Source organism: Takifugu flavidus, chromosome 4 (assembly GCF_003711565.1).
Source record: "Takifugu flavidus isolate HTHZ2018 chromosome 4, ASM371156v2, whole genome shotgun sequence".
In the NCBI taxonomy this organism is placed as follows: domain Eukaryota; kingdom Metazoa; phylum Chordata; class Actinopteri; order Tetraodontiformes; family Tetraodontidae; genus Takifugu; species Takifugu flavidus.
In genome coordinates, this window is record NC_079523.1 from 14,102,304 (window position 1) to 14,125,876 (window position 23,573).

General features: G+C 49.5%; 1 protein-coding gene and 1 long non-coding RNA gene across 2 annotated transcripts; one reads left to right on the forward strand and one right to left on the reverse strand.

Moving 5' to 3' along the window:
• The first annotated feature begins 626 nt into the window (after positions 1 to 626).
• LOC130524770 (uncharacterized) lies at positions 627 to 2,612 on the forward strand. The gene is made up of 3 exons (XR_008950241.1): positions 627 to 703; positions 1,250 to 1,904; positions 2,277 to 2,612. It is a non-coding gene; the product is annotated as an uncharacterized LOC130524770 (long non-coding RNA).
• Positions 2,613 to 11,330: 8,718 nt separating this feature from the next.
• Positions 11,331 to 15,841, reverse strand: mych (myelocytomatosis oncogene homolog). Its single transcript, XM_057030611.1, has 3 exons — positions 15,506 to 15,841; positions 13,988 to 14,535; positions 11,331 to 13,591 (listed from the first exon to the last, which is right to left on the reverse strand). The coding sequence occupies exons 2-3, from the start codon at positions 14,523 to 14,525 to the stop codon at positions 13,026 to 13,028; spliced, it is 1,104 nt and encodes a 367-aa protein (XP_056886591.1). The 5' UTR covers positions 14,526 to 14,535; positions 15,506 to 15,841; the 3' UTR covers positions 11,331 to 13,025.
• Positions 15,842 to 23,573: the final 7,732 nt, after the last annotated feature.

Sequence of the window (23,573 nt, forward strand, 5' to 3'; positions counted from 1 at the left end):
TGGGAATTTCAAACACTAGTGGAATAAAGACAGAGTCTTAGTAGCAATAAGCTGTCAGAACTGAACTGAAACACACACACACACACACACCACACACACACACACACACACACCTCTTCCTGTCTTAAATGAATGTGAAGCAGCACAGTTCCGTCACCGCAGGTTCGGTTGATTCATCCGTGTGGTGGAGATTATTAGTAACCAATCAGCTCCTCCTGCTGAGCCCACACGCTCCTCCTGACCGCAGCAGCCGGTAAGAACAGTCACCAAGATGCTGCTCACATCACACACACCCAACAAGTGCAACACACTTATGAATATCAGGAGTGGGGGTTTGATGCTGCTGCAGGTGGCGCTAGAGAGCACGCGGGCAGCACCTCAAACCATCTGCATTACACAACAGGACGGCCCTCGTGCGTTCACTCCCCTGGTGAACACATGAGGGCCGAGCCAGCGCTGTAGTGACGGGGAGCCCAGGCCCAGCCCAGGCCCAGGCCCAGGCCCAGGCCCAGCTCCAGGCCCAGGCCCAGGCCCAGGCCCAGGCCCAGGCCCAGGCCCAGGCCCAGGCCCAGGCCCAGGCCCAGCTCCAGGCCCAGGCCAGGCCCAGGCCCAGGCCCAGCCCAGGCCCAGGCCCAGGCCCAGGCCCAGGCCCAGCTCCAGGCCCAGGCCCAGGCCCAGGCCCAGCTCCAGGTCGCCAGCAGCTGTGAGTCCAGCTGTGAGTCCAGCTAATGCAGCCACAGACAAGAGAGGCCTCACATTAGGTGTCAGAGCCCCTGAGTTATTTCCCACATCTGTCACCCATGGACACAGTTGGTGGTTCCACAGCAAAGCCCCCAGACCAGAGCAGAGGAGAGCTGATTCATTAGGTTAGACCTACGCTGGTCTCATTAGGGTCAGGGTCAGGGTCAGGGTCAGGGTCAGGGTCAGGGCTAGGGTTAGGGTTAGGGTTAGGGTCAGGGTCAGGGTCAGGGTCAGGGTCAGGGTTAGGGTTAGGGTCAGGGTCAGGGTCAGGGTCAGGGTCAGGGTCTGGGTTAGGGTTAGGGTCAGGGTCAGGGTCAGGGTCAGGGTCAGGGTTAGGGTCAGGGTTAGGGTCAGGGTCAGGGTTATGATCCGTCATGATCATGAGCAGCACGAGCCAGCGCTGATGAAACTATGGCCACCGAGCTTCTGGCCTGACCAGAGGAGCTCCAGCAGAGCTCTGACGTCACGGCTGCTCTCTGAGAAGCCTTTCTCTCTTCCCATTTCCCAGGATCTGTTGCTTCCCTCTGAGGGAAACCAGTTGGCCTCCACGTGGCCCCGCTTGGGCTCCTCTGCAGCTGATTGGCTGAGGACAGAGAAGCCTCAGGAACCATTGGCTCAGGCTGCTGGGTGGTGGGTGTTCCCCCGTGTGTGTGTGTGTGTGTGTGTGTGTGTGACTGCTCAACAGGTGCTCTCCTCAACTTCATAACTGAAGGTCCACTCATCAGAACGTATGCTGAGATGTCCGGCGGCTCAATTCATCAGCAAGATAAATAAACATTTTAAATCTCCTTGTCCAGGTTGGAACTTTCAGGTTTTTGCTCAGAGAGGAGCAAAGAGTCCGCTGAAGGGTGTTTCCCTCGCTCCTTTCTTCACATGAAGTGAATGTCGACAGCAGAACATCGATGAGGAGATTCAAACCTGGAGAGTCGATCCCGGAGAGTTGCAGTGACGAGCGTGCACGGGTTTAAACGGGTGACGGGAGGTGGACTCCAGCCACGTGGGGACGTGAGGACAACAGGAACTCTCCTGTTGTCAGAGAGCAGCAGGAGGACTGGAACCAGGAGGAGGAGGAGCCCCCCCCCCCAGCTCTATTGTCCCCCCTCATAATGGAGCGCATTTGATCATCTTCAAAACTACTGATTAACAGTCAGGACTATTTCAAGGTCTGACTTCAACCCCCCCCCCCCCCACACACACACGCACGCACACACACCCCCCCACACACACACCACCACTTTCTTGTTCTATACCAACTCCAGACAGATTAGAATGGGCAGGCAGCAGTATGTGGGGGGTGGGGGGGGGGGTGGGGGGGGTGGGGGAGCAGCTGGATACATACAGAGAAAATGTGGCTTCTTCTTGGAAAGAGAAGTAGAGCACATGTTGTGCACGTGTGTGCGTATGATGGATATGTAAAGAAATATACGCTCCCCATGGTAGGAAGACATTTAAACTACCCCCCCCCCGCCCATAAATATATAAACAAGCCACACTACCGAAACACGATGTTGAATAATGTGTAATAATTTTTCCAGTCATGGAAATGTCAAGTCACACCAGGACGGATTCCAGGAGTTTTCCAGGAAAAAGTCCTTGAGATCCTGAGTGCTGTTGGGGGATTTAGAGGAGACCAGAACCACGGCAGAGCTCCTCACTGACCCGCCTTCAGGATAATTAACACAAAAAAGACGTGATATTTGGTGAATGTTTATTCAAGATAGCAGAGATGCAGAGTGTGTGTGTGTGTGTGTGTGTGTGCATGTCTGTGTGTGTGTGTGGCTCCTTCAGAACCTCTCCTTCAGAAATCTCGGAGTCACTGTGGACAGCGGGTTAAAACATGATAAGCAGACCGGCTCTGTCTACCGGCCACAATCAGCCCCCCCTCCCAAGCCGGGAGGACCCTGAGGAGCAAATCCAGGCGCCTGGACCCCAACGCTGTTGGTCTTTTTAAGAAGAAGACGCAGCTGGCTCGTTCTGGTGCTCCGGCAAGGACCCGCAGGGTTCAGCCAGCTCTTTCATGGTCTAGGGTTAGTGTGTGACGACGCCATGAGCCTGGGAACCTTTCGGGGTCCGGAGCTATCTCGATTGCTAACTGATGGAGCGCTGGGGTGGATGGAAAGTGTTGGGGGGCTTTACAGTACAAGTCTGCTGCAGGTGGGGGGAGAGACAAACCCCCTTAAAGGCTCGCTTCAATGGCATTTAATTCCCTCTGTTGCCTACAGACGCTTCTGGGTAATTGGACCTGGAACTAAGCTTCTCCTCAATCCTCTGCAAAGCCTTGTGATCAATACCCTCTTTGTTTGTCACCTCAATAAAATGATTAATGCAGATTTTCCACAGGAGACAGTGGGCAACTGCAACTGTTGCAGAGGACTTAACAGAAACGGGATCTCCACAGGGGGGGGCTGGGGTCAAAGGTCGGGGCTGTGCAGCTGAATAGACTGTTGAAGAATGAACAGGAAGACCTTTGGTCTGTGGAGGACTTAAGATCATTAGCTGTGACCTCCTGCGTTCTCTACACTTAATTCACCCTTTCACCCGAAATCTCCCATCTCACCCTCTGACCTCTCAGACTGGATTAGGTCCAGAGACAGACTGGATTCAGGACTCTTCAGAGCCCGTGGAGGTACTTTACTAGAAGTTGTCATTCCAGCAGATGTGGAGAACATTGATCAGGGTCCAGCAGAAGCCTCTGTGGGCGGCTACATGGTGCCATCGGAACACCGTTGGTCCGTAACAGCAGTCTTCTTCTCTCCTGCTCCCGTGGAGGGAAACATCCAAAGTGCCGTGGGGACACGATCACCTGTAGCTTTGGGAGACCTCTGGTTGTCCAGCACAGCTTGTCTGGATGTTGAGGAGTAAACCTGTAAACACGAAGCAAAGTGGAACGTCTTTTTCCAGGATTTGCTCATTTATGGATATTGGTGATACATCTCCTCATTGGAGGCTCCCTTTGGGAACTGGATCCAAGCATGTGCAGGAATCCCTGGTGCTGATCAAAGGTCATTAGGAATGTTGACTCTTCTACAGAGGACTGCCCCAAACTTCTGTTATCTGTAGTCAGCAGCTGAAATAACACAGATATGCGCCTTTAAGGTGGCAGTAATCAGACCACGGCTTAAAAAAACCATCACTTATTCCTGATACATTAGCAAATTAGCATCCCTTTATCTCAGAAATTCTTGAGAAGGTGATTGTGACTCTTCTACCTTCACAGACGTTCCCTCCTATGCTACAGTCAGTGGTGGCACTCCACAGGGTTATGTACTTGGACCAACACACTTTACATGGTTTGCTTAGCAAATCTCATTTCAGAACGCGCCACTGATTTTCATCGCTATGCCGATGACACCCAGTTGTACCTTTCTATGAACCAGAGCAAAGCAAGCAAGCAGTCATACCTCCAAACTGAAGGTATTGGTCCCAAGAGCTCAGGAACTACCCCACGACCTGGAGTAGTTATCGATTAATCACACTTATCTAGCAGTTGTCGAGCACTACTGTCTTAATTTGTGATGCATATTGAGTCAACATGATGCGGAAACAATAATCCATGATGCCTAATTCATTTCTAAGTCAGGTCTAGGCTTCAGCGTTGTCCGGATGTTGGAATAATTCTGGGAAGCTTCCATCTGATCCAAAGTTCTGCAGCCAAAGTGCTGGCAGGAATCAGCAGGAGAGATCAGACTCCCCCCATATTGGTTTCTCTTCCCTGGCTGCCCATAAAACCCAGACTTCCAATCACTTCTCTAACCCTCTTGACCTATGAGGACCTCAGAGTTGAAGTTTCCACAACGTAGCTTCTGTTTTAGCACACAGAAGCTACTTCCTGAAGCACACACTGCAAGAAGTCATATGTACATCTGTCAATTCCATTCATCTTCCTGTCAAACATAAAGATCTCGTGTGTGTGTGTGTGTGTGTGTGTGTGTGTGTGTGTGTGTGTTAGCGAGCGAGACAGAGGTAACATTGTAAGCCCACACCTGTTGCGCAGACGTTAGCCTGTAAAGCTGATATCTACTGTGTCGATCTGTCCTTCCGAGCAGCGATGTTTGTCAGAGCAGGTGTCATCAGGCGAACATGTTTAAGAATCTTTAAGGCGCTCTAAGAAACGGTTGACCGTTGACTTCAGTGCCAACACGTGTGCACATGCATGTTTCACCCTCCACAATGTGTCGATCAAATGCGTCAAATCTGTCTGTGTGTGAGCTGCAGCTGAATGTTAAAACGGAGGCGAACCACAGGCCTTGATGCTAATCGTGCTAATAACAGGAAATGTTGCTAAAAATGTTAATAAATATGAGGCCAACCACACAGGAAACATTGTTCTTTACTGTTCTGACCTGAAACTGTGGATTTGCCTGCATGTTGAAAAGGTTCCTAAGATAAAATGAGATTACCAGTAGAATTGGTCACATTGAATCAGCCTTTTATGGATAATAAATAATACTACAGTTAGCTCTCGATTCTTTGGTGTCAGAAGCTGCTTTTGGCCATTACGTATGCAGACAGCGTGACCAAATGACTTGAAACCTGGCATGACTGGAAGTATTGCACTGTAAAAAGGGTGGCAGCAGGCACCTTGATGGCCTGGTATCCACAGGTTCTGATCATTTGGGGTTTGTTGGTTCCAACTGGGCCTGATTCAACCCACTTCTGCTGCCCTTAGAACCGTCCCTTCTCCACACTGACACTCTTCCTAGACCTACGTTGGGGTCCACTTACCTCTCCTCTCAGGTGACCCTCCAGCAGCCAGACACCACCTGGGCTCTCCGTCCAAATGAGGCACACTACTGTACAAGACTTGTGTCTTCATCTAAAGTTGACATTTGCAGCAGGGATTGAAAGGCAGTCTGAGCCTCGTGCCCAGCACCAGCACCAGGACCAGGACCAGGACCAGGACCAGCACCAGCACCAGCAGCAGCGTATCGATGCAGGCGGAGAGGCTTCAAGGAGAAGGGCGTCATTTAACGGCAAAGGAGGTCAGTGTTGAACTGTGAATCACAGACTTTATATAGCACCATGTTTAACAACTTGTCTGCCTCTTTGAGAAGAATATGGAAACTATAGGTGTGAACATGCACACACACACACACACACACACACACACACACACACACACACACTCTCACACACTAGATGCACTTTATGTTACTGACCCAGTACACTGCCAACTTCTTTCCTTCCTTCTTCCTGCTTTATTTCTCAAACACACTTACACCTCCCCCAACACAAACTCACACACACACGCACACACAGCGCTTACACAGGATGCCCACTTTCAGTTCTGTATTAGAATAAAGGAGATTTAGGAAACGTCTTTGTGAAATGTGTGTGGGTGTGTTCTTTGAATTGAGTAAAAATAAAAGTAAACAGCATATGACACAAGCACCTGATGTCAAACATAACTTGACTTTTGCGGTGCTAACATGCACATATACGTACTTTATGTTACCCTTTTAAGTCTATGTGCAAATGTCAAACATGTAGGAGTCGAGTCCCTCCACACGTTAAAGATTAAACGTATATTGAGCAAAGTTCAGCACGACTAAAGGAAGCTGCCGTTAGCTTAGGCTACTTGCTTAGCATTTGTCTCGATTCATTAAAAGGGCCATTAATCATGATGCTACAAGGAACTAACGTACGTTAACAACTCTCCACCATCTAGAAAAACACTGCATTTAGTTTAGAAAATCCAAATATGATAATATGAGAGAAACGAATGACCAGCTTTAGTAAGTATTTTATTTCATTGTGTTAGTTTGAGTAAAGTTAAGGAGCTTAAAAAGCCGGAGGTGCAGCACAGCCTCGTGATGTCTACGATGAAATGAAGAAGTCATTGGGACATTTAACTATCGCTCATCCCCCTGGGGTCAGGGGGATTTTTGAGGGTGTTTGCATGTTCTTTCCATGCCCACGTGGGTTCTAGTCTGGCTTCCTCCTAGCGTCAGTAGTGAATGTGAGTGTGAATGGTTGTTTGGTTCTGATATCGCCCCAGGTCTCACCCGAAGGCTCCAATATCGCCCCCGCATCTCACCCAAGGGCTCCAGCATGACCCCTCTGAGGGAAATGGACTTTCCTTTGAAATGCCATTATTTAATGTCCATTAATTGCAGAATCTAGTGAATGTCATAGGAAATTGTAATGGTGGAAATTACCACCATGTCGAATCCAGGTACCTGATATTTTAGAACGTGTTCTCCAGCTGTTCTAGAGGCGTGTCTATAATAACGCTGTACATACATGAGCCAATACACAAATGTTCACAGATAGTCATTATCCTTGTTTTGGTTTGAGTGCTCGTCACACCACCGGGGCCGCCCCAGGGTTTGAGTTCCTCGCTTTGAACCGTGGGTCTCCCCTCATCCTCACCTGGGGTTAATCAAGCCACATCTGGTGTCATAGCAGCACTGTCCCGTGGTGTCTGGTTCACTTTGTGGTCAGAACCATCTTCACCAGAAAACCAACACCTGGTTTGGGGGAACTTTGTCGATTATTAAAATAATTATGAAAGTGCACACTTTGTGAAATCCAGGTCAGATGTTTCCAGCTGTTATTATTTTAATATGAAACTAACAAAATTAGGATAGAGGGCCTCCCAGATAATTAATTGATTGTTTTTTCATATTGTTTTATTTTGAGGAGCTAAAGATGACAAGAAAGGTGCTATATAAATAGAGTCCATTTACAAGTGAGCAGGTTTTATTTGGTTTTAGATGTAGTTATGTCCATGAACTTCTCCTTTGACTTTCACCTCCCTTCAATTAGTTTCCCAAACTTATTATCAATCAATCAATCAATCAATCAAATCAAGGTAGGGGGAGAGGAGAGGAGAGGAGAGGAGAGGAGAGGAGAGGAGAGGAGAGGAGAGGAGAGGAAGAGGAAGAGGAAGAGGAAGAGGAGAGGAGAGGAGAGGAGAGGAGAGGAGAGGAGAGGAGAGGAGAGGAGAGGAGAGGAGAGGAGGTATAAAGAAAATCCTTTCCAAATCCAGCCTAACCCTAACCCTCTGAAATTTGGACGCAAACAGAAGCAAAAAAACATCAAAGACCTTCTACCTGTGAACTTTGAGTCCAGGTTTCCAAGGAAATAAAAGCAATTATCTTTGTCAAACAAGTTTAACAAAAACACACAGAAAACACACATTGTGACAGAAAAGCAAATGAGCTCTTGGCCTCACTCTGTCTTGGACTGCGTGCATGAGCCGTGCACACACGGCTCAATATCTTGTGCTTATGACTAAGATCTGATATAAGAATCTTGTTTTCATATGAAAGTCACAGACAGCGGTGCGCTAACAGGAAATGCATCGTCAGTGATGGCTGGCAGCCCTCGAGGGAGCGCTTGGCCCAGCACCAGAGCAAAGGGTTCTGGGTAATGTGTTGCAGATGACGGAAATGGAGGGCAGCTGCGTCAGGCTTGATGTGACTCAGCCAGCTGTTGAGTCACATGAGGCTTTCAGATCTCTTAGTGACCACACAGTGACAAGGTGATGACCAGAGGCAGCTGGCACTGTTGCTATTGGCCCACCTAACCCTAACCCCCTAACCCCGTAACCCTAACCCTCTAACCCTAACCCTAACCCTAACCCCTAACCCCCTAACCCCTAACCCTAACCCTAACCCTAACCTCTAACCCTAACCCCTAACCCTAACCCTAACCCCTAACCCCCTAACCCTAACCTCTAACCCTAACCCTAACCCTAACCCCTAACCCTCTAACCCTAACCCTAACCCTCTAACCCTAACCCTAATCCCAACCCTTGGCCCACCTTTTGGCAAGTCCAAGTAAGCTCAAGGTCTGGAGCAATTAGGAGGACCCATCCTGCAAGCTGCACGGAGCGACTTCACCCACCGAATCACATGTTGGTTGAGTGCCCCACGCGAGTGGGGGCATAGGAAGATCCCCATAGAAATCAGCTAATGGGTACTACCAGAGAGTCAAGGCAAAGGGGAACCAGGCACCATCACCCACAGCTACTACCTTCAAATGCAACGGGGAGAAAGTTCCTACTGCCAAAACGGCAGCCATGAATCTGCTTCCCATTAGGCTGGGAAACCTTAAACCCGAGTAGGCAAGTCGATTCTGCTCGCTGTGAAGCGTCTGTGGCGTTTAACACAGTGTGACACCAACGTTTTTTCGCTTTTTTTGGGCAGGTCTGGTTAAACTTTACACCAGAGGAGGGGGTCATGAGAACCTCAGCTGCTGCCCCATATACCTTTGTAGATCCGGACCACAGCAGATGAGGGAGAATTTCCTCAGACAGCTCCGGTGTCACAGGGAAGAAAGACAGAATTGTTCCTGCCACAGCTTCCCAACACATCTGCGCTGTGTGGCAGAAACTCGCTGCAAACTCTTTAAAACTCGAAAAACAACCGGGGGACAATAATTCCATCAAGGTCAGTTACTCCAAAGGTTAGACGGCCAGATGTTGGACTGTTGTTTTAAATGTCCCGTGTCTTACTGTGGCTCAGAGGAGTCATGTTGAGGTTTGGGCTGATCGCTGGTAAAACCTTCGCTCTTGCATCATTTCCTGCATATTTAGACAACCCATCAAACTCTGGGATCACGGATCCTTTTCCCTTTCCAGGGCTACTCCAAACCTCCCGGTCGTCCCTCGGTCATCTGTTTCCACTCTCCTTTTCCAGCTCTTTATTTGTCATCGGCTCTTTCCACCGTGATGTGGCGGATCAGAATGAATGAGTCAGAATATCTGGGTCACCGAACCACATCAGACGCAGGCCGCCGGCTACTGTAGGACGGACACACACGCATTTATATACACAATGGGCTTGGCTACAGTTTGTCTTAACTCTGACACTCCACCCAGAATCTAAATGAATCAACAAACAGGCCTTGGGGCAAATAAAAAAAAAACTGTTTAGACTGGATTTATCGAGTATTGCCAACTTCAAAATTTTTAAATAAAAATAGAATGAATATAGATGAAAAGACAACGACCAAGAATGTAAAGGAACCCCTCCCCCTCTCACTCCTTTAACCCCTTTGTGTGTTCTTTTGGTTTTCACGAAGACAATTAAATGAAAACAGATCCTCACCCACGTTGGGCCAAACCTCACCTCTTCACCTGAGCAGCTAATAAACAGTGTTTGTGTTTATCCAGCAGAGCCACTCCCCTCACTCTTTCATAAAACCACAATCCTAATCTCTCTGTCGCTGATGAAAAGGATTTATGGCACCTGAGGTGATCCGATGGCTCTTAGACACGCCCGAGTCACTTCCGCTCGTTCTCCTTGACCTACAATCTAGCTGAGCAGCACACAACTTCTGTGAGTGTAACTCACCAACACACACGTGGTCAAATGATCAAAAACGCCTTTTAACTTTTTCAGAGGTCAACAGGAAGGTCAGGAGCCTCGTTTCAATGCGATTAGAGTTAGAGAACATATTAAATTAGAAATGATCTTGGTCTTCAAATCAAACGGGACAAATAACTACGAAGGAAAGGCTCGTAGATCTTTGGTTGTAGAGCACTCGGACACCTGACTGGCACACGGCCACTGGCTCCACATGGACACAAGTGCACATGTGCCGAGCTCAGCACTTTCACCTCCAACCTCACACTCCGAGCTAAAACAGCGTGTTTGGCCAGGGGGAAATGTCTGCACCGAACAAGAGGGTACAACCAGGAAGAGCTCAGCCCGGGTGGTTCTAAACATACCAGGAGGTCCCCAACTTCTCCACTGGAAACATTAAAAATGAAGACCGAGGCGTCATTGAGCACCTGGGGGAAACCAGCCTTTCAATTTTATGCTCCTTGAGATCTTCCAAGGTATCAGCAGGGAGATGGCTTTTAGGTTGTGATCTTTTATAGTTTAACAGTATGAAAGTACTTTGCATGAGTTAAGGGAAATATATGAAAATAAAAACAAGAGCATTAGGTTGTGCGATTGGCCTTTAGTCAACTCACGTGCGCCACTTGTCATCTTCACGGTTCTCTGCCGCCCTGAGGAAATGTGTAACTCGGTGGCTTTGTGAGTATGCGCGTAATGTCTGTAGAGTCTCAATCATCCAGGTCATCGTTATCCAAGGTAGTTTTCTGTCAACTGGACTGGGTTTCTTCTCTTGAAGACGTTTCACTTCTATCCAGAAGGCTTCTTCAGTTCTGAAATCGCTGGGGAGAGAGCTTGAAAATATATAGCCCCTGTGGACCATTAGCATGCTAATGATCTGGGTGGTCACCTGAGAGTCGTTAGCAGGGTCGCTGGTCGGGTCGTTCACCTAGTTTCTGTTGAGGTGTCTCCCCTTTGTCTGCTGGATCACATGGTGGTGAGTCACTGGGTCTCCTGGAATGGTGTGAATGTTTGTTTTGCTGTTGGAAGGAGTGGAGGACTGCATTGTATGTGGGTGACAGGAAGTGCCTCAGGCCACCACCTCTGTTTGAGGATGGTTTTTCCAATTTGACATGGATAGCTTCCTTGACACCCCTCTCAAACCAGCGGTTTTTCCCCAGCGAGTTCAGAACTGAAGAAGCCTTCTGGATAGAAGGCGAAACGTCTTCACAGAAGAAACACGTCCACTTGACAAAGAAAGCTACTTTGGATATGCACATAATTGAACAAGAGGCTTCCTGAATCTTAATTCTTTTTTAATTAAACCAATATTTATTTTGAAAAAGTGCTGCTTGTAAAGAACAGTTGTTTAAAATCTCCAAATGAAAAAATAATTTATGATACAGTAACAAAAATATTAACATTTTCTTTTAAAAAAAAACAAAAAAAAAACTGTACAATATTTAAAAACCAGAAAAAATATTTTGATTAACCAAAAGTAAGAATGGTGAAGCGGTCAAGTTCAGGGAGGTAGGTTGTATCATGCCATGAAAAAGGTTTCTTGCTGACCTGTAAAAACCTCTTAAACTTTAGAAGCTTTATCGAACCAGGAAGCAGCAAGAATTTCCATAAAAAACCCACAAACCAAAAGCTTTTCCTGAACAGAAAACATTTTGAGGCAAAATTGGTTTTACTGAAAAAGAAAAGTTAAAAAACCCACAAACACACGCCCATTAATTCTCCTACCACGGTCTGTTCAAGTATTCTCAGACTGGAGGCAGAAATGTTCATAATAAAAATAAGGATAAAATGCATTTAAGCAGACACTTAAAGACAATTAAAAAAGACAGGATAATTTAAAAAAAAAAAAAAATCCAATTTTTACAGATTCACATTCAATTACAAACAGCACATTAATGATAAAATTGGCCATAAGAGTAAAATGACATTCCAATGAATAGATATTTCAAACTTCAGATCCAGCCCAAAGCACACGTTCAGCAAAAGATGTGATTGAACCAACACCAAGGAAAAAAGGTGCAGAACACCTTCGTTCTTAACGAGAAAACAACCCCCACTGGCTTGAATTGTGGTCAGTAACCCTGATTGATCAGAGTATAAACCATTACAAATGGACTGATTTTACATGACCGATAACCTTGAATGCAGGTGAATTAGAAACGGGGCTGCAGTCGTAATCAGTGAGAGCAACTTGAATGGCATCCGAACAGAATGTACGCGCTAATAAAAACAGCAACCTGTTGTAGGAAGTCTTAAGTCGCTCCTCTATATACATACAAAATACAATGGAGAAAACTGAAAACAAGAACAGTCATTTAGATGACACCGTGATGATCGGGGACATGCAGCTCTTGCTGCCTTTTAGCTGGTCTGTTGCAGCAACATGCAGAGTTCAGCCACCTCAATAGCTCGAATGCTATTTGATTTGGCAGCCGTAGACCTTTAATCCATGTTTGTACAGTTATGATGGGTAATTTAACCAGTGACGTGGGTGGCCTGGTGAACCAAACTGGGGTTGAGGGTTCTAAACACCTCTGCTGCCCAAAGGGCACCATGGCACAGGCCGAGGTCAAACACGACTGGAACAACACAGGAAAACTCAATGCGAGAACTTCAAAAAGGAACGTCGCGTGCCGACAACACCCTCTGCAATTTTTAACTACCAGGTTGAGGCTTTTGGTTATTTGATCCAACAGGTCGTTCGTTGTCATTTGGTTTGCAGGAATCGTGGTTTTCGATGGACATTCAGCCCAAAGACTCAGTTCTGAGGCAGTGTTTGTTTTGTGTCAGTCCAGGATAAGTCCAACAATCCAGAAAGTCATTGAAATGTCAAATTTTGCAGTTGTCCCACATGGCAACTCTTCGTATGCTCTCCCAACCTCGTTACACGCCGAGTCCTGCTTTATCCACCCTCTCGGAACCCATATTTTCTTTATAAGACCTAAAAGTTCCTTGCAAATGTCCCCTGGTCCATCAAGAGCGCAGCTGCTCGAGTCTGGCTTTCAGGTCCTGTTGTTTCACTCGGAGTTTGTTCCTTTTAGTTTCCAGTATGTGAGCCTTGTCCTCCAGGCCATAGATGTAGTCGCGCGCCTTCTTCAGTATCACCACTTTGGAAGCCTTGTCGTTGTGACACAGCTCTGGCACGATGTCGCGGAGACGGGTAAAGCAGTTCTTGAGTTCGTTGCGCCGTTGTCGCTCCATCACATTGTGCGTACGCCGACGTTCCTCCTCATCCTCGGTTTCCATAGAAGAGTGGTGATGGAATCGCGACGACAACGCGGCCGAGCTGCGCACAGAAGCGGAGAAGCGCGATGAGCTGTCGCCCCCCCTTGGCCGTTTGCTGCACACGTTTGACGGAGGGGGCGACGCCGGACGGGGCGCGGCATAGTTGTGCTGCAGCTGGATCTCAATGTTGTGACGCTCCAGAGCTCGCTGCTCCTCTTCCAGCTTTTGCCGATGGACGCGCAGGTCGGCCGCGGAGGGAAGCGGGCAGGGACTCGAGGGGCAGCGCACCACCGTCACCACATCAATTTCTTCCTCTGTAGGGGAGTAGGGGAGTTAGACAGCTTTTCTTTTTTAAACATAACAAAATATCCTCCCTGTCAAAGTGCAAATGCTCTGGTCACGCCCTCTTCCTTCAAACCTGATCCTGCAGACCTGTCAGTCAAGTTAATATCCCACCCACAGTTCAAGAACGGTGCGAGGCCGCGGCACCTTGCAAGCATGCAGGCGGTGTACAGATAAGCCGAGTGCAAAGAACAATTTGGGCTAGGTGCCACTAAACATTAACAGTGGATTATCAATTAAAATGCCAGTGAAGCAGTTGTGAGAAAGGAGTTCCCACAAATATGTAACCACGATGGGACCAGCATGACAAAGAACCTGCAGATTTGAACATTATACAAGCAAAGACTGAGAATTAAACTTAAACTCACCAGAGTCACTGGATGAGTACGTGGACAGCTCGCCACCAGTTGATCCATAGTCCGACGTAGCCTCGCTGGGCTGCTCCTGGGTGTTCATCAGACTTTGACAGTCCAGCATGGAGTCAGCCATCCCCTCAAAGATGCCGGTGTTCATTTCAGGTAATAGTGGGCTGGAGCCAAGCACCAGCTTCTCTTCCAGAGTTCTGTCACCTGCCAGGCACTGCCACAGGCATTCCTCACTGCTGTCCTCCTCAGGGGAGCAGGGGTCACTGAGCTCATCCTTCTCTTTCCCCTCCGGCTGGAAGAAGTCACAGGTCCAGTTGAGCTGCATGTCTTGGTCTTCCAATAAAATGTTGGAGACGTAGCTCAGTTGGTCCTCTTTTGATAAAGGATTGCTGCCAGCAGCCCCAGCCTTCATTGGGGGGGACTGTGGGGGTGTTGGCAGTGACTGGAAGTCCATTAAACTCATAGACTCGTAGATCTCGTCATCAAAGAACAGTGGCTCAGAAAAAAGCCAATTTTGCGATTGACTAAAGTTTTGCAACATGTTGAAGAATCTAGAGAGAATTAAAAAAAAAAACACAGAATAAATTTAGTGAATGAAAAAAGATGGTGCAGCTAAAGCGACAAAAGAAGTTAACACGTTCCAAAGTCTTTCCCGCAAGGGAGACACTTATATTGGCCAGGACAAGCAAAGTTTGCGAGTCTCTAGATGAGACCCCGACCAGAAGCTCGTCACCCCTGAACCGAGTCTGCGCCGCCTGGCTGCCTGTAAATCACCGTCCTTCCTACCCCCCGCTCTTCCTCCTGCCCCCTCATGACATCACAGAACAGCTGGGAAACATGGTGAGCAAGTCAGCACCTCTTCATGGCCTCAGCCTTCATCACCAAAAAGTGAATGGGGGTGCGGCGAGACCACCTCGCCTGTCCCGCAAGCAGCGCTTAGAGGAACTTAAATCTTTTTACTCGCTTATTATTATTTTTTATTATTATTATTTTTTTAATTTTTTTTTTTTTACAATAACCAGCAACGAAATGTACAAAATAAGAAATATATTATTTGCCAACAACTAAAGAAGCACATGCATGAATGAGAGCTCTAGCGCGGGGCAACAATGGAGCACACAGGCTGATCAACTCCACTGCTGACTAGTCCTAAAGACTCAACCAGCCAAGACTAGTACCTGTGGAGACACTGTCCCCGCTCAACACAAGAGACACTAAAATAAAACACACTATAGTCACAAAGTGCATCCTTCACGCTTACGTAGAGGAAGGGGGGCATCTAAAACATGCCCTCACCACCGGGGGCTTTGAACCCGCTGGAGCTCAACTCCATTAAAGCCCTGCCGGGGTTGAGCAACACCAGAAGCACACGTGAAACCGGCATTCCTGGATGTCAACGAGGACAAGCCCACGCAGAAAGCACAATGACCACCAGAAGAACGGGGACAGGCTTCCCCCTCAAAGAGAGTTACATTTACTCCAAGGTGTGAAAGTTAAACACGGTTTTCCGTCATGCCTTACCTTAGATCCTCCCTCCAGAGGACGGGGGCTTCAAAATAAGGCAAAGCGCGGAAATATCAAGAAGAGGGGACGAAGGCTTCCGATGGATGGAAGAAAGTGTTGTTATCTGCTGACATACAAGCGTCTATCTAAAAACGCAAAGCAAAGAATCATGATGTATAATCCAGCAGGGCTGCCTCCTCGCTGCTGCGCAATCCATGCACGAAGTAGGTGTGGCCGTCGCTCTTATATGGCTGCCGTCGGCGTGCGCGTCCGCCGCGGAGAAAACCGCGCCAAAACTACTGAACCGTCACCCGGCATCGGCGAACATCAGCCAAATGACTTTTAAACGCCGTCCATCGCCCCTTTGCCAAAACGAGCGGGCGGGAAATAACAAGCAACGGCGGGCATTGCTAATTTTGCTTCGCGATTGGGTCTATTTCTCGACCGGCGGAGTGATACCACAGTGGGCCGAGATTCCAGGAAAATTGTGGCGGGTAAAAGTTGGGACACAGCGCACGTGGACTCGCGAGGAGATGCCGGGTGTCTCACTGCCTGTCTGTCGCGTCGGTTAAAGCAAAACGACGTGGGAGGGATTTAAACATTTTTGGTTATGATGAAACGACTGTACTTCTATTTTATACACATTATGGACGAGTGTAATAGATTCATAGATAGATGGATAGATAGATGGATGGATGGATGGATAGACGTGTGCATCGGGACTTTGTGTTTAATAATAGTAACTGTGGAGAGAAGAAGAATCCCCAAAGACTAATGTGCAAAGGTCCTCGTGTACGCGCATTAGCAGCAGAAATCCTAGAAAGATGAATGAAGGCACTCCTTGATCCCCGCCGCACATTCCTCCGTCCGTCCGTCCGTCCGTCCGTCCCTTCCTTTCTCTTTCTGCATTGCACGTTACGTAACGGCCCGCGATTCGTCGAGACACGTGCAGGGGCGGGGGCCAATGGTAGCTCGCGGGGTCTTGGATTCACGTGAGTTCCCAGCAAGGCATCCTGTAACCGGAGCCCGGGGTCTCCATACCAAAGGGTTTGCGTCCACTTACATCATGCTGCTGCTTTCTTTAATATTTGACCATCGCAGTGTTCATTTGTTCAAAAATAAGGGAAGCAGCCGGTTGATTGTTCTTCCTTATCTATAGATTACTTAATGTTAAGCAAGTTTAATAAAAGAATGAACTCCACCACCTTTGCAAAAGCTGCATTGAGACGTTTTTTTAAATAAATTAAAGAAGAAACGAAAAAAAAAAAAACGTTTTAAAAGCATCATTCTTGTATTTTGGTCTACAGTTACAAACCAGTCCACAAAACACCAAAAAGATTAAAAAACAGAGAGCAGACTGGGCAACGCTGAGTTTTAGTCAGCATCCGGTCGGCGACACATGAGGACAGTGGGGTCTTTCAGCACTAGCTGTCTAACCACACAAAGAAAGAAGGAGAGCAGGGGAATTTGGAGCAGAATAACTGGGTTAATGTGCCACCTACAGGCCAACTGGCAGAGTGACTGCCTGGCCTGGTGTCGGTGCTGAATACTAAAGCTGGCTGACTCACTGTTAAATCCTGACTCAATCATTCATTCTGTCGTCCCAAAGCTCTCTTCTTGGTCTCATTAAAGTGAAATACTAAGGTTGTAGTATTTGTCATAGGTATAAACACGCACAAGTGCAATTTACAGTTGAGGCCCAGGATTATGTTTCTAAGATAAAGAGATGCTCTGGTTACCTCCCATTTCATGGAATCTTTGCCTCACCTAAGAACCCAGTGTCATTCATAGATTTATAAGTTCCAGAATATGTCATTTAATACTTTCCACATGTTACAGATTTAATGGTCACTGAAAAATATATTTACCGTCTTTCATAAGTTTTTAGTTGTAGATGAGCTGCTATTGATAGTAGTACAGTAAAAAATATTCACATCCTTAGGGTTAGGGTTAGGGTTAAATAAATAAATGTTCTTCCCAACCATAGCAAGGACTGAAGCTACAGTGCTTTCACTCTGGTTCTCCCAAAATAATAAATCTGTTATAAACACAAGAAACCCCAAACACAAAACAGCTGGAAGACCCAGCAGCTGGGTATTAAATGGTTTAAGTGGTTTCAGGGTGTGTTCTTCATGGTCTTTAATGGACACATCCATTTGTCTTACTTTACTTAACCAGCTGCTGCAAGAGGGAGGAAATGCCTGGAGCATTCTTCTAGGACCGGCCCTCATGTGGTGCACGTGTGTGTGTGTGTGTGTGTGTGTGTGTGTGTGTGTGGTGCCTGGTAGTAGTCATCAAAGGGAGTTACCACAGAGCTTTGCCAGGAACACATAATAGCACATCCTGTTGCACTTTCTCCTGCTGTGTGCCAGTGTGTGTGTGTGTGTGTGTGTGTGTGTGCCAGCGTGTGTGTGTGGTGATTTGCCAGGTTATTGACATGACATCACTGATGTGTCAGAAAACTTCAACCTGCCATTTTTATAAGCCCACAACAGTGACGGTGTGTATTTATGTATTCTACCGACTAAATACTAAGGAGACACCCTGGTCTAACAAGGAGGTGCAGATGTTTCTGAGCTGTGTGGTAGACTAGATGGAGCTGCAGGTGAGAGCAGAAACAGGCTCACCGGGAGGTCTCTCATGGGCGTTCAGAGGAACCAGCAATCACCTAAGAACACTCAAGGAACAAAAAGGGACAAACTACAAGTTTTTATCCAAAGGACAAGTGTTTCAATCAAATTGATGCCCTTCCCGCTGTGGTAAACCATATATTGTAGCATGATTTCTAGCTCTTCTGTTAAGATTATGATGATAAAAGAGTCAACATTGCACCAGGCTTCGGACCGCCTCCTTATGAAGACCCTGCCTACTGGGCTGGCTACGGTTCCCAGGGAGAGAACTTGCATTGAGGAACTGGAGGTTATTGATCAGCCTCGTTTGCTGACCCTTTTTGTTGGCCACATCCTCCACTTCCGCTCTCAGAAGAGACTTGGCCCCCCACCGGAACAGGAAGCTGCTTACACTGAGCTTGTAGAGCCACAGGAAGTGGAATGTATTTGTATTTGAGACGTTAACAGTGCGGTTATACCAAAATTCACACATTTAATTATCGCTTCCTCAAAGACGTGACCTTAGGATGTAAGAGAAGGACGCGTAATCTAAAGGTCGATGGTCATCAGTTGAAACAAACACTGGACCCCTTCAGACCCCTCAAGACCCCTTCAGACCCCTTAAGACCTCTTTAGACCCCTCCAGACCCCTTCAGACCCCTCAAGACCCCTCTAGACCCCTCCAGACCCCTCCAGACCCCTCCAGACCCCTTCAAACGCCTCAAGACCCCTTCAGACCCCTGCAGATCCCTCCACACCCCTTCAGACCCCTCCACACCCCTTCAGACCCCTCCACACCCCTTTAGACCCCCCAGACCCCTCCAGACCCCTCCAAACCCCCCGAGACCCCTCAAGACCCCTCCAGACCCCTCAAGACCCCTCCAGACCCCTCCAGACCCCTTCAGACCCCTTTAGACTCCTCCAGACCCCTCCAGACCCCCCGAGACCCCTCCAGACCCCTCCAGACCCCTTCAGACCCCTCCAGACCCCTCCAGACCCCTTCAGACCCCTCCACACCCCTTTAGACCCCCCAGACCCCTCCAGACCCCTTCAGACCCCCCCCAGACCCCCCCAGACCCCTCCAGACCCCCCCAGACCCCTCCAGAACCCTTCAGAACTCTTCAGGCTTGTTTGTTGTACAGCCTTGAGCTCTAAATGGAGCTGGTGCGTTGTTGGACCATGACTGCAGCTGTAAACCAAGCCAACGTTATTCACAACAACCTCGAGTGACTTCATCTGTTAATAGATGGCGTGTGTGTGTGTGTGTGTGTGTGTGTGTGTGTGTGGTGTGTGTGTGTGTGGTGTGTGTGTGTGTGTGTTGTTGCAGATAACAGTGGAGATGAACAGCATCCTTCTGTTCTCCACTGATAGTTGGCCTTGATTCATTTATCAGTCGCGGGTCTCATGACAAACAAGGCACACACACACACACACACACACACACACACACACACACACACACACACACACACACACACACACACACACACAAACTGTGACAACGTGGTTGAAATGGAGGAAAGGACAGCAAGCGGACTGAACTCGTGCACGTGGGTCTCCAGCACATCTGCTCATTCATGTCTCTGGACCAGGACGGAGCAGGAAGAGGCCTCTCCACCGCCACATTCTCTCTTCCTCTTTCTGCTCGACCACAGAGCAGCTAGAACACTGACGCTTCACGTTTAAACACACACACACACACACACAACTCTACACTCTTTGTCCCTGCAGAGACGAGCAGGTCGGGTCAGAGGTCACGGGTCGGAGGTCACGGGTGCAGCGGCAGGTCTCTCGTCTTGGCGTCGTCAGCGACTAGCTTCACCTCGCGTCCCTTCTGTGTAGCTCTTCCGTGTGTGTTGTGCGTTGAAGAACACACACCGTCTCTGTTAAACCCCCGCAGATTCCTCCGCGCCACACATCACGTGTTGGCTCTTTCTGCTCCTTCGCCACGTTATTCTGGGTCAAAGCCGGCAGGAAATTCAAATTTCCCAGTTCCGGGAACCTTTAGTTCCAGTTTGAGTGTGTGTGTGTGTGTGTGTGTGTGTGTGTGTGTGTGTGTGCGCGTGTGTGTGTGTTTGCCTGAATGTGGCCAAAGAACCAAGAATTGTGTTACAGTCTGTCATTATTGTAGCAATGTGGAATCATAACTATCATCATTATGAAATCATTTATATTGTTCTAAAGTTGTGTGTGTGTGTGTGTGTGTGTGTGTGTGTGTGTGTGTGTGTGTGTGTGTGTGTGTTCCTCTCTCCCTCTGAGTAAACGCTGCTGCTACAGGCTGCTGCTTCCAGCCAATGAGCCGAGCGAGCAGCCGGCAGGGAACCAATCAGGCGGCCGGACGGACAGGAGCCCTCACATGTGAGCAACATGTGGACGGTGGGGGAGAACAGGGCGTCAGCTGAGGCCCCACCACAGTCTGGAGCTGGCAGGGTCCCGGCGTTCCTGAAGTTCCCTGAAACTGAAACTGTGGATGTTCTAGGAACATAAGGAATGAGGCCGAGGAGGGGGGAGTGGGATATCAAGGTTGTTGTGGTGGAGCGGTGCTTCCAGAGGACTTTATATTTAGGACAGGAAAAAAGAGCGGAGGGAAACGGCAGCGAGGAGCCGTCTGTGCTGACAGAGCCAGGTTGGATCCAACCTGAGCCACCGACGCCACGTCTGTGCTGAAAGAGCCAGGTTGGGATCCAACCTGAGCCACCGACGCCACGTCTGTGCTGACAGAGCCAGGTTGGGATCCAACCTGAGCGACGGACGCGACGTCTGTGCTGACAGAGCCAGGTTGGGATCCAACCTGAGCCACGACGCCACGTCTGTGCTGACAGAGCCAGGTTGGGATCCAACCTGAGCCACCGACGCCACGTCTGTGCTGACAGAGCCAGGTTGGGATCCAACCTGAGCCACCGACGCCACGTCTGTGCTGACAGAGCCAGGTTGGGATCCAACCTGAGCCACCGACGCCACGTCTGTGCTGACAGAGCCAGGTTGGGATCCAACCTGAGCCACGGACGCCACGTCTGTGCTGACAGAGCCAGGTTGGGATCCAACCTGAGCCACCGACGCCACGTCTGTGCTGACAGAGCCAGGTTGGGATCCAACCTGAGCCACCGACGCCACGTCTGTGCTGACAGAGCCAGGTTGGGATCCAACCTGAGCCACCGACGCCACGTCTGTGCTGACAGAGCCAGGTTGGGATCCAACCTGAGCCACCGACGCCACGTCTGTGCTGACAGAGCCAGGTTGGGATCCAACCTGAGCCACCGACGCCACGTCTGTGCTGACAGAGCCAGGTTGGGATCCAACCTGGGCCACGGACGCACGTCTGTGCTGAAAGAGCCAGGTTGGGATCCAACCTGAGCCACCGACGCCACGTCTGTGCTGACAGAGCCAGGTTGGGATCCAACCTGAGCCACCGACGCCACGTCTGTGCTGACAGAGCCAGGTTGGGATCCAACCTGAGCCACCGACGCCACGTCTGTGCTGAAAGAGCCAGGTTGGGATCCAACCTGAGCCACCGACGCCACGTCTGTGCTGACAGAGCCAGGTTGGGATCCAACCTGAGCGACGGACGCCACGTCTGTGCTGACAGAGCCAGGTTGGGATCCAACCTGAGCCACGGACGCCACGTCTGTGCTGACAGAGCCAGGTTGGGATCCAACCTGAGCCACGGACGCCACGTCTGTGCTGAAAGAGCCAGGTTGGGATCCAACCTGAGCGACGGACGCGACGTCTGTGCTGAAAGAACCAGGTTGGGATCCAACCTGAGCCACGGACGCCACGTCTGTGCTGACAGAGCCAGGTTGGGATCCGACCTGAGCCACCGACGACGTCTGTGCTGACAGAGCCAGGTTGGGATCCGACCTGAGCCACCGACGCCACGTCTGTGCTGACAGAGCCAGGTTGGGATCCGACCTGAGCCACGGACGCCACGTCTGTGCTGACAGAGCCAGGTTGGGATCCGACCTGAGCCACCGACGCCCGTCTGTGCTGACAGAGCCAGGTTGGGATCCAACTGAGCCACCGACGCCACGTCTGTGCTGACAGAGCCAGGTTGGGATCCAACCTGGGCCACGGACGCCACGTCTGTGCTGAAAGAGCCAGGTTGGGATCCAGGATCGTGGGTTTGACACATGTGGTCTGGAATGTCCTTGTAAATGTAGCTATTTATCCAAAGACCGTTGATACCACCAACGCCCCTCTACTACTACGGTCACTGTCACACACACACACACACACACACACACACACACACACACACACACACACACACACACACACACACTCGATGGCACCCACCCCAAGAACCTGCTGACCCGACACACTCGGAGCCCTTAATCATCCCCCAGGAGCCTGGTTGGGTGATCTTCTGGGGGGGGGGGTACGCAGCGACGGAATGCTGAGGGTGGATTTCCCTTTTCCCTGTCTGAAGCCTGAGGAATCAATTCCAACATCTGTATCTCCTCAAGATTCCATAATGTCCGAGAGGGCCTGAGTAGAGCCGAGCAGTCGGAGGGATGAGCAGTTGCCACCTCCCTCACATTCCAGAGCCGCCAGCGTGCACGCTCAAGAATAAATGTGCTACTATGTCACTGCGAGGGTGCGATCCGTGCGATCCGGCTGAGTGTGTCAGCTCGGAGAAACCTGGCACCGGTCCTGCTCACAGAGGAAGGCCGGGGGGGGGCGCAGGACCCGGAGCGGTCCGGCTTCTGTCTGGACTTGGATGAGCGTTGCCCAGAGGTTAACGTACAGGTGATCCCTTCCACCAGTCTGGTCACCTCTTCACGGACATGCACGGAAAACCGTGAGCAGGGAAGGGAAGCACCAGCTTCCTGCTCAGACCACATCAGTCCGGACTCTGACACGTGGCAGAAGCCTTCGCAGGGAGGCAGAACCCGCCTAGCCCCGAATCAGGCAGATTCCGATTCACCGGAAGCTTCCTCTGTGGTGCTACAGGTGCACCACAGCGGGAAGAGGCGTATCCCAATCCAGCCCTTCCATGAAAAGAACATTTTGATGGAATTATTTGTGTTTTTCTCAGGAATCCTGGCTGGATTAAGGTAGCATTGTGGGGACGCGTTAGCGTGCGTTCCCACCCTGTCAGCTAACGCTACTGGACACTTTCCCGTATTTACTTCTCGGTGGAATGTTTTCAGGTGAGGGGGAGTTTCAGGAATGTGGCCAGCGGAGAGCCTCCCTTCCGGATCCTCGAGTCCAGATGAGCAGCGCCGCCCCCCGGCTGATCCCCCCCAGCACACGGCAGCCTGTCACAACTGACGTGGCATCCACGCGGCACGTGCGGAGCACGGAAAAAACAGGAGGAGGAATTCCAGGGGGTGGGTCGTACGGAAGGTTCCTCCTCTGACTCAACATTTGGAACACATCGACACCAGAACGTACACATACAGAAAGTTGACACTTGCTTTTCCGTTTACAAGCGTGCCGCTGTGAACCCTCGACTGGGGTCCGTTACTGGGATCTGG

What these genes read in the sequence shown, in the direction of transcription:
- mych (XM_057030611.1), bottom strand. Translation starts at nt 14,525, where the DNA reads ATGTTGCAAAACTTTAGTCAATCGCAAAATTGGCTTTTTTCTGAGCCA. An exon ending in GTACTCATCCAGTGACTCTG is followed by an intron (nt 13,592 to 13,987) that starts GTGAGTTTAAGT and finishes ACTCCCCTACAG; the next exon opens with AGGAAGAAATTGATGTGGTG.